Below are 16,737 nucleotides of genomic sequence, written 5' to 3' on the forward strand. Positions count from 1 at the left end.
ATTTATATCCTTTCAACTATCCAGATATCAAATAGCACGATAAATACAATCAAAGGCCGATTTATACATCTGTCTATTGCATCGTGGTCCTTTCATATATACATACAACTATATCACGTAGAGATCGTCTCGTTTGTAGTCTGAATCAACAACCGACGATATGTAGTCAACGGATGAACCCCGTTATCCTTGACCTTCAGAATCAAATGTACCAACCAACAGCCCGACGGATTATCCCCCTTCTCATTACGACTCTCCTCCGAGGGAGGTATATCCACCTTTACCTGCCGACCACTGTTCACAGTAGTCAAATTCAAAGCCGGAACCTGCTTCGCCACATTCAAATCATCAGACCCAGGCTCCTTATACTGAAATCAATTAAACGACAACTCATCACCATCAGGATCATAAGTCCCACCAGTATCAAAGCTAACACTCACTCCCGCCTTCACAGTCACCCTAAATGGAGCCAACTCCACACTCCCATTGAGAACAACAACAACAGGATGACGATTCGCCCTGCTAACATTCCCGAGCAGAGACCACTGCCTACTAGCCGTGAAGTCATTCTAGAACGCATCCCTCCATCTCCAAATCGTAGCATAATTCGACCGAAACCCCCGATCCGGCGCATCACTGTGATAATTATACCCCACGCCCGTCGACGGATCAACCTTGCTGTACCTTCCCACCCTAAGACATATACCTGGAGTTCTCGGTGTCACCCAGACCATTCTAAATCAGGTACAGGAAAGTAGGCCCATCATCTTCCATAATATACTTGAATACCGGGTACGCGACACTACCGTACGGTCCGATTTGGATGTTCTCGAGCAGCCACTCGTGCGTAACTGTTGTGCTGTTTGGACCACCCCTCGTCGACACCATAGTATGTTTCACCTGAGATGGCGATCCACGCCGCGAGTCCGTATTGGTTCCAGCCGTGCGTAGAGATGTAGAAGATGTCTGGACAGTTGCGGCGGATCCAGGCGCCTGTGTCATCCTGGTCTGAGATGGCGTATACGCGGAGACGGGAGCGGATGGCGGTGGCTTCTGAGGGGGAGAGGGTTTGGTGGATTTTGTATAGGGCTTGGGTGAGGACCCAGAGGGGTTGGGTGGATGGTGTTTGGAGACGGTTGAGGAGGAGCTTTTGCGCCGGAGCTGAGCGTCATGTTTTCTCCTACCGCTTGCATGCCGTATGCCTGACACTTGTTAAAGTTATGGGGCGAGGAGGTGTGGGGAATGGTTCACTTACGGCTGGGCCTGTGCGGAGGATACTCCGGAAGTAGTCTCCCGGGGGGTATTGGGCGTCCGGGTGGGTGTGCTTGATGTTGAAGCGACAAGGCCTTCGGTTTGGAATTGGTTGGAGTAGAGGAAGTATCGTGTCAGCGATTCTTGATCGTCACTTTCGTTCGAGATGTCTGATAAGATGAACACACCGGGCTTGTGTGGATCGGTCAAGAGGGACGACACGTATTGACTGTCTTGCAGAGGACCTGAACCGCCAGAGTCCAAAGCACCGTCAACCTAAGAGTCCGCCATCATGCGTGCAACAAATAGGCGGAATCTACCAACGGAGCAGGGGAATATCTACATATCGAAATGGTCACCGCAGCATAGGTTTCTCTTTATACCCCATCCAAGTTGGACTCGTCATTCAGGATAGGAAGTTGGCCGACCGAAGTCGGCATACAAGTACATATCTCGGTTCGTTGCCGTCATACCCAACTCCATTCATAACTATTTATCGGTGGGCCGCTTCCTGACTGGTTGAAGTTGTTCCATGCAATCCCGTCTCCATGGCTGAAGTAGGAAATTCTACCCACTGCTTGCCAAATCTTTGAGTCTAATTTAGCCTGAAGTGAGGGTCAGATGATATTGATTTCTCGCGGCGCAAAAATGCTTTAATCAGGCCTAACTCCTGACAACGTTTTGTGGTCCTAGGTGTTCAGTGCGGTAGAGCCGTCAAGAATCGAGGCTCGTGTATATATTCACCTTTTTGTCGCCTTAGATTTTTAGTTTGCTCGTTTTCCCTAGCTTTGCTTTACTGAGACACGTTCTCCACAGAAGAAATAAATATCACTAAATTGAACGAATGTTATCCAACTAATTACAGAACAACCCAGGAAGAAGTAGAATACGACTAAAAGGCAATGTGTGTCAATCTTCTCTCTCCACCAATCCAAACTTTGTCAAATGCATGTAGTTAATGGAAGCCCACTAGTTGCACTTGCAGACACCCTCGCTAGAGCACTGGCCACCGGGCTTTCCAATGTAGGAGCAGTGGTCCTCACAGCAAAGGCCACCGAAGGGCTGGGGGAAGTTGCAGCAGATGCTGCGCTTCTCGACGTCGTCCCGAGCTTTGATGTTCTCGAAGTCTCCAAGAACCTGATAGTCGTCCAGGACCTTGCGGAGGGCATCGTCGCCGTCGATCACCTCGTCGCTGCGCTTGCTTTGGGGGTAGCAGGCGCAGATGTCATCGCCGGGGCAGCCATCGCGAGGGAGACAGCGGCCACCATTGGGGTTACCCTGGCGAACACAAACGTTGTTGCAGACCTTGTCGCCGCCGACGGCGCAGGAGATAGAGCTATGGCAGAAGGCTGATGCCACGGAGGAGCAGACGATGAAGGAGCCGATGATGCCGCCGAAGAAACGCATTTTTGAGGAATATCTGTTGGTCAATACAAGTCAACTGACTGCTTCGCGCTATAGGGGAATGTTGATTGAAGGCCTGTTCTTCTTTACCTTTAGATATTTGGTAAAGGGTTGAGTTGATGGGTTTGGATCTTTTGTTTGTTCTCTTGTACAGGAGTTGCTGATGAGACTCAATTAGGCAGACTTTTGATCCCTATTTATACCCAAATCCTTTCGAAGCCATCGACTCCCAGCCGATTCATCTCGTGTTCTTGCTCGTGTTCAGCCTCCGAAGGGATAACCCTATGTCCCAACCGGCGTGCCACGACGCCAGGGACATTGTTCAACGGTAGCGATCTTCACTGAATACGAGGCGGTTGAGTAATGAGAAAGAGACCTTGGTGGCATTCGGTGATGATGATCCATACCATGGACACTAAATGAAGATGTATACATCGTCGTTTGTTTGCCCAAGCATACACTAGTCTTTTCTAATTCTCGTATTGTTCATTTAGTCTGGGGTCCACTGAAGCCACTCCCGCCCCCACGGCCGATGAGGCTGGAAAGGATCGGCACTTAGCCTCCATCTATTTTCTAGAATAGAAACCTCCTGTACTCCACGATACGATGTGAATATACGATGGCCATTAGATGATAGCCATGGTCATACGAGGTACACGAGCAGATGCCGAGCAGATCGCACATCACCATTAAAGATTGTCGGGTCACTACTATTTCCGAACTGTCAAAGACCCTATTAACCAATCGATGAGATATGTTTAACTTTCTGCGCTTCTTTATTCCTTGAAGATCTGCGACACTATTTAAGGAACAGTGAATTAGGGCTCGTAACATTAACCCCGATTGGCGAGGGCCAGAGAACACGCCCAAACAGCCTCCTGCTCTATAGGAGCATAAACCTACATTTCATGATAGTCACTCCGGTTTCCTGAATAGGTTGCATACTACGATTGGTCCGTATGGGTTATGGAGATCTACAAAATTTGAGAAATAGACTTTGTTTCATTGATATCGTTCGGGGAGGCTGCGAGGCCGCATAGGATTACTGTTTCGTACTCCTACGCCCTTACAGGTGCAGGTAGCGTAGCCACAATGTAAGAGTAGGTCTATGGCTTGGGCCAGTCCGAGATTTTATGGCTTCACCATAGTGTTTGCCTCCTTTTGCTACTTTTCCTGTTGCTCTTCCTGCCCACCGCATGCTCATTCCCAAATCACAGCACGGTTAGTCTAGACTCTGTATGGAGAGAAAAGTTTAATAGTGATTGACCTGCGAATACCCTATTTGTAGACTATGAGTGGAGCGTACTTTTGCTTGATAAAAATATTGTATTTAGAGCCACGGTTGGACCAATCGGGGATAGCTTAGTCCTTATTTAATACATTATGGAGCAGATAGAATATGCGCAAGTTTGGGCTAAAGTGTATGGTTGTTGGTACATTTAGTATCGTAGTCATCATGCCTTGCCATCTGGCCCAAAACATCAAAAGGAGCTGGTCGAGCTTAGTAGTGTAGAATATACCATGCTTGCTTAAGGCGCAAAACGATGCCAATAATACTTCCACAATCTGAAATCCTAATCTCACAGGGTAGACCCTGACGCGGTCACCTCTATGATCGCGTCCTGGCTTTAGGAGGGAGATAGTATGGACGTTCCTACCAACGCAGGTTGCATGATAACACACAAGATTTTCCTTAACAAGAAGCTCTGTTAGGCTTCGTAGAACCTATATATCCTTAGTACACGGTTGTTTATATGAAAGACCTCGTTGTTGTTTTGCTTTTGATAGATAACATTTATCTTCCTCACCTCCTCTCTTGTTGATATTTTGGTACCTACCTAGATCCGCCTACAATATCTTTGCTCGCGTCGCTTCCTTTGCTTGTGTGTGTAACTTTGTGTGAATAGAAAACGGAAAGCTTGTCGAAATACTCGAGCCAAATATAACATATTACATGTTAGATAACTGATAGACGTTTATTTCGCATCAATTCAGATGTATATATATATATATATATGGTGGGGTTTGAGACAACAAAAATGCACCGTTCGACAAGAAGCTAACAAATTCACTTCTCAATCAGTCCCTCTCTACTATTACAACAAGAGAACATGCTCGATACGTCTAGATTTTGAATACGTTGATAGAAACAAAAGCAGTATGTGGATATTGAGGGCTTACAGCTCGGCGGCGCTTCGATTCGTTCACTCCTTCACCCCGTTCCGGGACATCAGGAGGAGCCGCCTTGCGCTCAAAAGTGCTAGAATATAGTAAAATTAATCGTATATGTAGAAGCAATGAAATGATCGAGGTGGAAATGCTATTGCTCAGGACCTGTCGGGGGTAGCCACCTAAGGCACGAAGCTCTACGACGTCGAGTGAAGACTTCCAGGCGACCATCCAGCTTATATAAGTTGCTGCCTAATTTCAGCGGCACTCAATTACCTTTTCATTGATCGGCGAAGAGACGAGACGAGGGCAACACAACCCCCCCAAAGAATAGTTCAGAAATTCCATAGCATCAATTTTCTAGACATAGCAATGGCGCGCTCAAAACAGACAACCTGGAGAAAGCCATGGCCGCGACTGAATCGCAACATAATCCACGAATTCCCGGATCACAGCGGAGAGACATACAAAGTGGTCCGTGGAACACCGAATTGCTCTAACCCGAAGTCCATCGTGAAATTAAGTGTCCACTTATACTCCCTACGTCCATTGACACCGAGCCGCGAAGAAGTGGCGACGAGGTTACTCAGCGAAAGCGCCTTTAGCTCTTGGGGCAATGCGCGAAACCGCTGGCCTCGGGTGGATGTGTATGCGCCGTTGGGGAGTATTGAGGAGTGTATCGAGCATCATCGACGGGAGAAGATTTATCGGCGCGAAGCGCTGGAGAAGATGCATTGCGAGGCCGTAGAGGTTGCGGAGGATGAGGAGCAAGCGCAGGAAGCGGTGTTGAAACTGCGAGGGAAGGAACCGTTGCCGCATATTGTGCCGACATGGTGCCGCCCACCGCGGTTTTGGAGGGAGAGAGACTACTGGGACGATCGGTATCGGAGCTTTATACTGGTTATTCCTGAAGAGTGCACGTCGTGGGACGATATTCTGCGTCGGGGACTGTGGATGGTCAAGTTTGACCAAGATGCTGCGCCCGATATGGAGACGGATGTGCATGATGACGATCCGGAGGAGTATGCATTGATTGAGGACCGCGAGCCGTGGGTATGGGTGGACAAGGCGAAATATGGACCTCCAATATCGATTAAACGAGTGTCAGTTTGTGAAGGGAATTGCGAATTCAATAACGCACCATTTGGTGTACATTGCGCGCATGGCCAAACAGAATCCGAGATGCCCAAGTTTGAGAGGAAACTGTATGATGAGTGGGCGAATTTGACTACGGTCTTGTGGGATTGCACCTATACCTCGCCCGTATGCGAGTTCTGTGACCAGGGTCCCTGTGAGGTAGATATGTGAGTATTTTAGATGGTCTTCGCCTGAGACAACGAACGCGCTAACCATGTACTTCCCTATAGGGACGAACATTACTTTGACGACGATGGACAGTGTGTTGCTTGTCGGCGTCATATCGAGTACCGGCGCCGTAGTAAGCGAATTGCGAAGATGATTCGCTCTTCATCTGGGCGACGGTAGTTATAAGTCGCAGAGGCTCTTTTCTAAAACAACCCTGGGTGGTGCATTTGTTTAGCATAGCATCAGATCCCCTTCCGGAGAGTACGGTTGGTCCGTTCTCCCCTGGTGGGAGCTGGGTGATCTAGGTTTGAGCCCTAGTCCTGGGATTCAATCTTTCTTTTTGGCGTCTTTCTCATACTTTATTGTTGGCACTGTTGTGTCATAAACACCCCCTTCCATTATCTAGATGCATGGAAGCCAATGTAACATCGTTGGGAGCCCATCCCCATCGTTGTAAACACGCAATCAGATAAAACGGCTGTAACCAAACAAGATATTATCTAAGATCGTTCCGCCGTGTCTATTTCACGAGGAATCTCCTATTCAAGGACTTCGGAGATGGTCGAGCCCGTGCGGGCCGAAGGCACTCTAGAGTGGGTGAAGACTGGCGAGCGAAGGCTATCATAAAAGGGGTATACCTGAAAGGAGCTCATAAGCAAAGCGAAATCGACCTTGACTTAGTTGAATCTGTTCTATGTCACCGAATGTCATTGGAAACATGTCAATATGCAAGTGTGGAAACTGACATCTCAGGAAGCTTTGGTGACCTGTTGCAGACTAGACCTAGAGAGAGAGTGTGTGTAAGGAAGGCCGAAAGCCTTCTACTGGTGACTTCGAGTCCTGTGAGCCTGTAAGAGCATTCAGCCTTTCATCCTGCATCGGTGTCGTGGGAATTAGGCGATCAAATAGGTATGGCATAACGGTTAGTAAACAAAGTGGCGACCGACTAAGGCGTCTCACTAAACGTAGGAACTGCCTACTCCCCGCGATTGGTGGGGCTAAATTCATACTGTGCCGTTTGCCAAACCAGTTCTACGATGTCCATTCACACTAAAGCACCGCGACTCACTGACACACAGAGTGTATTGGAGGCACTCGGGGCACTTATAGCCGAGACATGGCATAGTGAAATCTGGGGAACTGATATGGCCACTAGCGAAAGGGAAGAGGTCGAAACCATTATACGCAAGGTGTGCTAATCAAAGCCTCCTTCCTTGGTTATGGAGCTTAGTGTTAACCCACAGACGGTTTCTGAGATACCACTCTGCCATTGCCTCTTTGCAGCTCCGGAAAGTCTTCAAGAACCTGGAATGGCGACGCAGGTCCACGCCATGAGCCCTCATGGCCGAGGTGAAATCGATATTGCCGGAGCTAGGTCTGTTGTATGTCACCAGCATTCGCGGGAGCTATGTCATATGGGTCTCAGTTGGGAGATGGTCATGAAGAGGTTCGCATTGTTGCAGGAAATTCTCTCGACATCGGCTGGGATGCAGAAAATACGGATCGCCGCAGTGGAGTGTTTCGCTAGCCCGCCCCTGTCCCATGCAGCTGGTAACGGCCGAGGGCTTGACACGGTAGCCAATTGTGTTCTGGAATTCAAGCTGCACCACAAACCGGGAGGGCGCCAAGGATATGTGTCGGTTCGATCATATGTCCGGAAGGCACTTGAGAAGGCACTTGATGATCTAGTCTCGTTGATCCATTTATACTACCCGTGTTTACTTCGGAAACCGTATGTTGTCTACCCATCCCCTGAATATCTCGCTCGCCTTGATGTTCCCGAGAACCCTTTACGGAATACGATACTACTGCAGAAACCGGAAGACCTCGCCCTGTACCTTGGCTCGGATATCCCACATGACTACGGAGGTTGTGGCAGACCCCTAGCCGAGTTGAACTGTCTTGAAGAGATGCAACTTCGGTTGGAAGACCTGGGCAATGGGGGGAACGACCCGGAGGTAGAAGGCGTAGGCGATAATGGGACAAATGAGGACGCGGAACATGATCAAACGTCAGGGGTTGGCGGTTCCGTTGATAATCAGCCGGGCACTGTCGCCGCCGCCGACCAGCCCGAACTACGCCTGATTTATTGGGAAGAATTCGGCCTACCTACGATTACCTTAGACCTAGATGATTGAAAGATGCTGAGGACCTCGTATCAGACAAGTCATGGTCCTCGACTCGTCTGGGCTGATAGCGATATGATCATGAAACTTTGCCATGGGGTTCTTCTCGCCAAGGCTGAGGCTATGCACTTAAATCTCTACGCGGACAGGCATTGCTCTGCCTTAATTATTGAGTGCATATATTCTCGATGGAACTGCGTACGCCATCATGTCGCATGGACAAGGAACCCCCTTTAGCAAGTGTTGAGACAGCGCTTCACCGGCAGAACAACAGAGAATCCTGAAATAATTGTCGGATTATGTACAGCAGATACGCCAGATCAAGAGGGTTTCATCGGTTGGTTAGGTCGGTAGCCTTGTTGAGATTGGGTCCTCGAAGGGGGCTACGGTGATATATGAAGTATAGCTATGGTCCTTACGAATCGGAAGAAAGCTGCAATGAAGGCAATGGTCCAATTTTTGCGGGACCGCCTCCCCCCAAAGCTACTCGAGAGCGAAAATGATCTCGAATCCAGTTTCTGGGCTAGCAAGTATATCCTGTACCAGACCGTACAGGGGCTCAAGGGACATGATCTTGACTTTACACACGGCGATCTCTACCAGGGAATATGCTCGTCCGTTGTGCTTCTGGATTGGGGATTACCCGGCTTTTGGCCGGAATACTGCAAGTCCTATCGTGGCATGTCTAATCGCCCTTGGAGGACATATTGGGATCGCCTGGTGGAAATATTTATCCCGCCTTATTATGTGGAATATGACGTGATGAAGATCTTTGGAACTGTGTGGTATTGACGACTCTTGTTCGCTGGATGCACACATAACGTGTGTTGCTCGAATAAACACATCACATTTATGCGCTGTCTTCTTCGACCGAAATAATTCACAAGTCGTGTACAATCCTAAGCCAGCTCGGGTATTTTTGTCTGAAGCTGATTGCTTCTAGTCGACCTTTCTAGAATGTTTCATGTACCTACCATACTCGTCCACCTGGTTTAGAATATCTAGCATCAAATAGTAGAGAGATCATACGGCGGTATACCTTTCATGTCACCTGTTCATTTTCATGAAAAGATTTTGCAATTCTGACACGTTGGCGTGGTGTTTTAAGCGCCCAGGAAAGGCGCAGCCTATGAGATGTCGTACGCTCGCCTTCCTCTCGCTAATCACAGCGCGATACATGGCATATCCGTTGTATCGCGAGGAAATGCCACACCCACTATTTATCATTTCATTATTACTCCGACCCGGCGCTTCACAATGCTCAAGCTAAGCAACCGCGGTATTATTCTTAGTTATACTTCGGAGAAAAAATCTGCACGCTTTTCTTAGCGCACGGCTTTATATAAGACGAGGATACCGGCGCATTGGGTCTGAAGCCCTATATCCGAAACACCTGCCGAGTCAACCTGCGCTCAACTCACTAGAATACCGCTCCTCTAGGACCTCTTCGGCTTTTTCTTCATTCAGCGCCTGGAGTACCACAAAAATGGTGGGAACCGCGGGGCGACCCAATGACAGCGAGTTTACTGTCGGCTGGGTTTGCGCTCTATTCAAAGAATACATTGCTGCTGTGGAAGTGCTGGATGAAGCCTACGATAGGACCCGCGATACGTCTTTAACAAGCGATGGGAACAGTTATTATACTCGTGGTCGCATCGGAGGACATAATGTGGTGGTTGGGTGTCTTCCCGCTGGCCGGTATGGGCTAGTGTCCACTTCTGGAGTGGCAGAAGACATGAGGAGCAGATTTCCCGGTATTAAGCTAGGCGTCATTGTCGGAATCGGCGGTGGCGTGCCGAGCGCAAAGAACGATGTGCGCCTCGGAGATGTGGTGATTGGGACAAAGGTGGTTCAATATGGGCTCGGGAAGAAAACATCGACCGGATTTCTGGTCACCGGCCACACATTCACGCCGCCACCTATCCTTCTTCACGCAGTGACCGGACTCAAAACTCGCCTATTTGATGGGCTTGATCTTGGATCACGCATGGATGAAGCCTTCACCAAATCCCCGCCCATCAAGGCGACATTCGGTCGGCCCGACTGGCACACAGACCGTTTATATACTCCCGAATACGTTCATACAGACGAGTGCGACTGCACCAACAGCTGCGCTCAACGCCCAAATGATGTGGTAAAACGGCCAATTCGCGAGAAGGGTCAGATTCGTGTCCACGACGGAGTGATCGCATCGGCCGATCAGGTCATGAAAGATGCGACAACGCGGGACGAAATCGCTCGCGAGTTGGATGCCATCTGCTTTGAGATGGAAGCGGCTGGCCTCAGCGACAGCTTCAGATGGATTGCAATCCGAGGTATTTGTGACTACTCTGACTCACACAAGAATGATCAATGGCATGGCTATGCCGCGGCGTCGGCGGCAGCTTGTGCCAAAGAGCTGCTACTCACCATCCCGCCAGGTGATACGGTAGGGACAGAATGTGTGGGTCAGGCCGATCAACGTCGACTGGTTGTCCCCGATTTCATCCGAATGCTTCAAACAACCCCATCTGGACTTGCGATGGCCATGCAAAGTGCCCTGGTTGGAGTCTGTGTCTTGCTGGCTATTTTCGGTCAGCTGATATGGTCCACCTGCATCTGGGTTTTATCGACGGCAACAAGCATTCAGGCACCAGAGTGGAAGGTGTCGGCGAATGAGACCAAACCTGGGGACAGCTCTAAGCCACAATTCAGAGGCTCGCCCATCCACATCAATATCCATGTCGCTCATCAACCAATGTCTAGTGCACGACGGCAGAGCGAAATTGACTGGACAGACTCTCAAGATCAATGCCCAACAGAGTTTTCGACGGTACAGTGGGACACGGCTGCGAAGGAAAAAGTGCTAGATAGTACCGCTGTACTTCTTCAGGAGGTAAGAAGCCTGATGAATAAGGAAGCTGCCAGGAATATTTCGATTGATATCCCACGTTATGATGGTGGAAGTCCATCATCACCCCTTGGTTCAAGCTGTGATCCGCTTGAGAGAGAACCTTGGCAGAGACCGGAGATACCACTGGAGAGGACGGATTCTGTCTCCACGACGTCTAAGCCGCCAGTGCCTCCTCGTTCTAAGAAGCCGCGAGGTTACGTCTCGCGGCGTAACACTCAGATACCCGTCCCCAATTCGATGGCGAGGAAGAACAAATACTCATCGGAGCATAACAAGAATAAAGATACAGAATCCTGTGAAACGTCACCGGAGATCCTTGCCATAATCAATGAGTTCCGTGGACGGGCATCGGTTTGATGCTCTTCTCTAAACCAACTATGTCAGCGTGCGATCGTAATTTTGACGAAAATATCTTCATCCTTTGAAACGAAGTGCGGGAATCTTTTGCTTTTGATTATTCCTTACTTATATCATTTGTCATATACACACATGTACCCAGTTTTCTCTATTAATAAAAGGCATTTCGTTGTTCGAGTCGTCAGCCGCCGTTGCCACCTTTGACATATAGAATGGGAGATCGACAGTGAAAACACCAGAAACGGCCGTCTTCCCACTCCACATTGTTAGTCTTTGCTTCTTTCAGGCGTGCATTGCGACCCGTCCCCGTTTGATCAAACGTAAGGCGTGCCACGTATAAGCTGTGGGGTTGGAATAGCCCACCGCCTGACTTGGCCTGATTCGCTCGTTCTGTATAATTATAGAAAATTGACTCTGTTTATGCCAGCGCCAAGAATAGACAATGGGCTGCAGTACAAAAGCAAGTTCCCTAGCTGCGCTAGTGGAAGATCCGGATCAGCTGTGGATCGCTATATCCGAACGTGCATGAGAATATTGCTTCCCAGCCCCCGCCAAATCACACCCCAGATGCCTATATCGATCGACTCACCGTCATTGTGGCATAGGGAGACGGCTCACGGGGTGAGGCGGAGTAACTGAAACAGCTTCGTATATGCCGGCGTCAGATGATAGAGAACATGAACTGCAGTTCTAGAGTTGACGATCACCTACGCTATCAAGCGGTTTTGCGCGTCGATTCAAAAGTATTTAAAGAAGGCTTTGTCCCCAGGGATATTGATCTTCATCAACAACCGCAACACCGCAACCCCACAAACTTCATAGCCAAAGCCAACCACACCTTACCGTAACTCCCAACTACCACATAACAACCATCAAAATGCTCTTCAGCACCATCATTGCCTCCACCATGGCTCTCACCATGGGTGTTTCCGCGGCTCCCGCCCCTCGGGACGACCCCCGTTACGTCCAGCTGCGTATCTACGGCGAATCCGGTTGTTTCGAACAGAACCAAGGCGAGATGGGAATCTATGGCGACAAACTCAACAAGTGCCAGACCTTCGGCGACACCACTGTGAAGTCCGTGCGCTTCGAGTATGCGCTGCGTGACAACTGTACCGGTAAGCGGCTCCCGCGTTGCTATATTTTTTTAAATATCCGTTTTTGTTGTTCGCAATCTCTATCTGCTGCCGCAATATACTAATACACTCCTAGTGGCCATTTACAATGACATTACCTGCCACCTTAATCGCCACGATGTCAAGATTAACACTTGTCTATCTGGTGACAAGGAGTACGGCAGCTACCTTGTCCAGTGCTAAGCTCGGCATATGACCTTGTATTTCTTTGTGTTTTCATATGAGCGTTGTGTAATAATGTCTTATGAGGTTCTGTCGGGGGACTGGATACGATTGACCGATATGATTCACGCACATTGATGTAAAGGCTTATGACTATGATGTGCAACTAATGTCTTGTATTGCTTCTTTGTCTCAAGCGTTTGATTGTGTATTATTTTCCATGACTTAGTTAATAATTTGACCCCTGTCTGTCCAACGTCTGCGTTTGATATTCTCTCCCAACGGTCACCTACTAGTACGTAGGAAAGGAATTCATTTTAATAGCAAAACAGGCTGCCTTTGCTACGCTTATATTAAGTCTTCCCTTTTTAGACACTAACACCTCCTTCTATCCACGCGGCAATGAGTACGTATATGTATCGGTCAGATGCATCAACGAAATGGAAAGCGTGCATCATGCGAGCCATGCTGACTGTCCAACATCTGCTCTAACCACGCATGTACTCCGGTCCTCTTGAACACCTGCAGATCTGGATTACTAGACTAAACAATAGCATTATGCCCGTGGGTGAGACAATAATAGATGTTAAATGTCATTATTGGACAGGTTTCGCTCGGTCACGAGGGCAATATTAACACTACCCTATTCAAGGCATGTATGGTATCTTCCGGTTATTAAGTCCCTTTCCCCTCACAGGGATATATGAATAACCGAAAAGTAATATAGTGAGAATGCCGCCGCCAAGTGAGGGTATATTTTCTATTTCATAGATGACTTAGTAGAGTAACAACACGTTAGGTATATACACATGCCTATGTGAAATCTTTCCTAGCACCAAGGCCTGAAACATATTGCTAAGAAAATAATCCGGTCCACCCATACAACCAAAATCGGTGTTAGGAAGAGGCCATACAAAAAGATCAGTGTCTCTGTTCTCACGGAGCTGGAACGGTTGGTCGAGCATCAAACAAAGCATCCGGACAACGGCAACAGCCACAATCAATTGTATGTACACTAGGCATAATGGCGCGAGTAGGCTGTCGATAATGTTAGGGATAGTGGTAAAGCGACCAAAAAGTAAATGGAAGTTGAGCTCAAAAATACCTCCAAGGAAGCCTGCAATAGCGTCCATTTGCCAAGGCGTGCTGGCGGGAAGGAGCACTTTTATTTAACAAGCTATTAATATTCGAGGTCTTAGCCGAGTTATATTGCCATAGTTCCTTGCTCAAGTTCGGTTGGGATGGCATGATATGGTACATTCAGCTTGTTTTCTGTTCTAGCATTATTGTTAAGGCCGTTTAGTGGGAGCTCTTTTCGGCAATGGAAGCTATTATATGTGGATACCTACATGTCCAATAAGTTGCTTAATTGCTCAGTATAGGACAATATGATAACAGCCAAGCAAGGTCGGGAGGTTTAGATCCGACTGATAATTGCTATTGATTCATATTCTGTGGAATAGTAGTCTAGGCAGTGATTGTTTCGTTGATCTCTTTCCTGTCAAATCAAGTAGTTGGATACTAACACGGTCGGCATCAATCCTATCTTATACCACTAGGTTGCTTTTGAAGGATCCTAGATGCTGGTTATACCGCTTTACTCCCCCTCCCATATCACAATGGGTATGGTTCCCGCCTATTCCCTCATATGTCGTCCTGCAACAACCCTCCACTAACTTGAAACTATCTCTGAATAATTTCCCAAATGCCACCCTACGCCACAACGCCTGTCTTAGCCTCTAATGCTATGCTATGCTGGCAGGTGGGGGGCGGCTCTGGGCGGCCGGTTCAGATGTACTCACTAGCGGCTGTAGAGTCCGTCACACTCGCGCTATTAAATGCGAGTAGAAGTCCTGCACCTATGCAGGTATATTCTCCCGCAAGGCCGAGTTGAAGCGGCACGTTGACACTCAGCACATCTCTCCCAGTCCCCATGAATGTCCCGAGCCGACATGCATAAGAACGATCAGGTCCCAAAGCCGCACAGGGCAAGACAATGAACAAGTTGTTTTGACTCCGCACACTCATGTTTTGTACCTTTTTATTATTGCTAGTCTGGGGGTCTATAATGCCATAATATTTGGTTGGTATAATGTAACCCAAGTCCCCCCACGGCAGCTACTAAATCACTCCTTCTACTCACTCCCAGTTTCCCTCCAGCACAACGTCCTTGGTGTTCAGTAGCTCCTCTATAGTCCAATGTTTGTACACATGACCAGGCGGGATGTTAGTATTCTGAAATAGAGTGTCTTTAACCAAGTGGTCCAGGGCCTTGTGATACTTCTCGGTCGCATATCGCTCCGGATCGTGTCTCCAAATCCAGGATCCTAGCAGTCCAACTGGCTTCGCTTGTGTGGCATCAGCATGAGACAGATCACTTTTTCCTGGTTTCACGGGGACACCAAACCGTGAAACATGCTACTACGGGTGATAAGTATTGTAGCCCACTAATATTTATGTAGAGACCATCAGTTTTTTTGTGAGAGTAAGGGGCATCAAGCAATCAACTAGAGGGTATATGCTACATTTTAATCGGACTGGTTGTTTGCTATACATACACGATTGCAGCCAATCCATCCTAAGGCCGAGAGGCATCCACTGCACTTCGAGGAAGGGCCTTTCCAGCCAAGGTTTTGTACATCGAGCTGCTGACAGAGTTGGAAGGTTGCCCATTGGAATGAACCAGCAATCGGTTTAGACGCAGCACTTATAAATGTCACAATGCGCTCAATCACCTTGTCAACCGTGAAGAGGATTCTTTCTATCGTATAACGAGCGATAGTGGCACTAGTTTCACTGATTTCCTTGTTTTGAAGCCCTAGGATTCGCGTTCTTCTTGCTATACGGCGCGCTGTCACCTTACAGGTTCAGTCAGTTGTTCCGGATCCTCTTGCCCGCTTCAATTGGGAGTCTAGATAAGCATGTCAAGTCAACCTTAAGGAGTACAAAAAGGAAGAAGTTGGTTGATTGTCCCGTACATTCGACCAGGCTCGAGTAGAATGTACGATTGCCTTGCATTTCTCCAAGGTTTGTGTCCAGGAGAGTTATCCCCATAAGATCTACGATCGCGGTCGTGGCCCTGTCGCGAATCGTAAGAATCTTTTTGGTCTTTGGTTGTACCTCCAGCGCGGACTTCATTGTGAGGACCATTTCCGTGGCCGATGCTAGGACGTCTGACCAGTGTTGCCTCGACTGCTGTGGAGCGAACCACTTGGAGAACGATTTCCGATGTAACTATGTATATAGCTAGTATGTCACTCTGCTAGGCTTTTTCGAGGAGCTAGGTAGTAATACTTGTGTTTCTCCTCCTTCAACGAACAAGTCACCCACTCCAGCAAAAATCCGAACGCTTTGCCAACCACCTTGGGATACATGAAACTTTGGGCTTTTCTGGAAAAGGGCCTCTTCAAGAGCGCCTGCTCCCCTCGCAATGATGACTCCATGGTTGAAAATGTAGAAGCGTGCTAGTTCATCATCCAGAAATTCAAGGTTCACTCTCTCGACGACTTTTCCGATTGGGGGTTTAGGGCAGGTACGTTCCCACAAAGCCATGATCTCTGGGTATCATCAGTTTAACAGGCCTGACAACTATCTGATCTAATACACTGACATTTGGCATAGCAATACGTTGGAGCAATGAGAAGTAGGCCGGTATATTATGGTAGACACGAGGTACCTCACTACTAGCGTCAGTGGGAACGTGAGCAAGCCCTTTACCAACCATGCGCGTACAAGCACTGGGCGACAGGCAAATACTACCGCAACCGGCGATCCATATGATGGGTAAGGGTATATGAGTAGATCTCAAGTTGAAATGTCTCGCCATTGTATAGATTGATGTAAATCTCGATGATTCCGTGTTAGCGAGGCCAACTGAACACACAACAGCTTCCGTATCAGTACTATTCTATGTTGAGACTCTTGTATAGTTGAG

At 48.2% G+C, this 16,737-nt stretch overlaps 7 protein-coding genes across 7 annotated transcripts; 4 read left to right on the top strand and 3 right to left on the bottom strand.

Annotated features, from left to right (window-relative positions):
- Positions 1 to 113: 113 nt before the first annotated feature.
- On the bottom strand, positions 114 to 1,722 carry BDW43DRAFT_301792 (DUF1593 domain-containing protein; the record flags this gene model as incomplete). Its single annotated transcript, XM_032045108.1, has 8 exons — positions 114 to 368; positions 441 to 549; positions 613 to 693; positions 749 to 851; positions 886 to 1,147; positions 1,185 to 1,202; positions 1,279 to 1,480; positions 1,694 to 1,722. 8 exons carry the CDS (start codon positions 1,720 to 1,722, stop codon positions 114 to 116), a joined length of 1,059 nt encoding a protein of 352 aa, XP_031898178.1.
- Positions 1,723 to 2,220: 498 nt separating this feature from the next.
- Positions 2,221 to 2,658, bottom strand: AfusinC (Defensin domain protein; the record flags this gene model as incomplete). The annotated part of the gene is made up of 1 exon (XM_032045109.1): positions 2,221 to 2,658. The coding sequence occupies one exon, from the start codon at positions 2,656 to 2,658 to the stop codon at positions 2,221 to 2,223; it is 438 nt and encodes a 145-aa protein (XP_031898179.1).
- Positions 2,659 to 5,161: 2,503 nt separating this feature from the next.
- On the top strand, positions 5,162 to 6,489 carry BDW43DRAFT_141383 (uncharacterized protein). The gene is made up of 2 exons (XM_032038321.1): positions 5,162 to 6,128; positions 6,192 to 6,489. The coding sequence occupies exons 1-2, from the start codon at positions 5,197 to 5,199 to the stop codon at positions 6,307 to 6,309; spliced, it is 1,050 nt and encodes a 349-aa protein (XP_031898180.1). The 5' UTR covers positions 5,162 to 5,196; the 3' UTR covers positions 6,310 to 6,489.
- A 981-nt stretch (positions 6,490 to 7,470) lies between these two features.
- Positions 7,471 to 9,047, top strand: BDW43DRAFT_320801 (uncharacterized protein; the record flags this gene model as incomplete). Its single annotated transcript, XM_032049170.1, has 7 exons — positions 7,471 to 7,554; positions 7,593 to 8,180; positions 8,271 to 8,453; positions 8,493 to 8,546; positions 8,583 to 8,601; positions 8,635 to 8,643; positions 8,689 to 9,047. The coding sequence occupies 7 exons, from the start codon at positions 7,471 to 7,473 to the stop codon at positions 9,045 to 9,047; spliced, it is 1,296 nt and encodes a 431-aa protein (XP_031898181.1).
- A 694-nt stretch (positions 9,048 to 9,741) lies between these two features.
- On the top strand, positions 9,742 to 11,505 carry BDW43DRAFT_313157 (5'-methylthioadenosine/S-adenosylhomocysteine nucleosidase family protein; the record flags this gene model as incomplete). The annotated part of the gene is made up of 1 exon (XM_032047527.1): positions 9,742 to 11,505. One exon carries the CDS (start codon positions 9,742 to 9,744, stop codon positions 11,503 to 11,505), a length of 1,764 nt encoding a protein of 587 aa, XP_031898182.1.
- Positions 11,506 to 12,382: 877 nt separating this feature from the next.
- On the top strand, positions 12,383 to 12,824 carry BDW43DRAFT_313158 (uncharacterized protein; the record flags this gene model as incomplete). Its single annotated transcript, XM_032047528.1, has 2 exons — positions 12,383 to 12,623; positions 12,718 to 12,824. 2 exons carry the CDS (start codon positions 12,383 to 12,385, stop codon positions 12,822 to 12,824), a joined length of 348 nt encoding a protein of 115 aa, XP_031898183.1.
- Positions 12,825 to 14,942: 2,118 nt separating this feature from the next.
- Positions 14,943 to 15,941, bottom strand: BDW43DRAFT_313159 (uncharacterized protein; the record flags this gene model as incomplete). The annotated part of the gene is made up of 3 exons (XM_032047529.1): positions 14,943 to 15,221; positions 15,362 to 15,654; positions 15,782 to 15,941. The coding sequence occupies 3 exons, from the start codon at positions 15,939 to 15,941 to the stop codon at positions 14,943 to 14,945; spliced, it is 732 nt and encodes a 243-aa protein (XP_031898184.1).
- Between the last annotated feature and the right edge of the window lie 796 nt (positions 15,942 to 16,737).

The sequence above is a fragment of the Aspergillus alliaceus genome, assembly GCF_009176365.1.
Source record: "Aspergillus alliaceus strain CBS 536.65 unplaced genomic scaffold BDW43scaffold_35, whole genome shotgun sequence".
Lineage (NCBI taxonomy): Eukaryota > Fungi > Ascomycota > Eurotiomycetes > Eurotiales > Aspergillaceae > Aspergillus > Aspergillus alliaceus.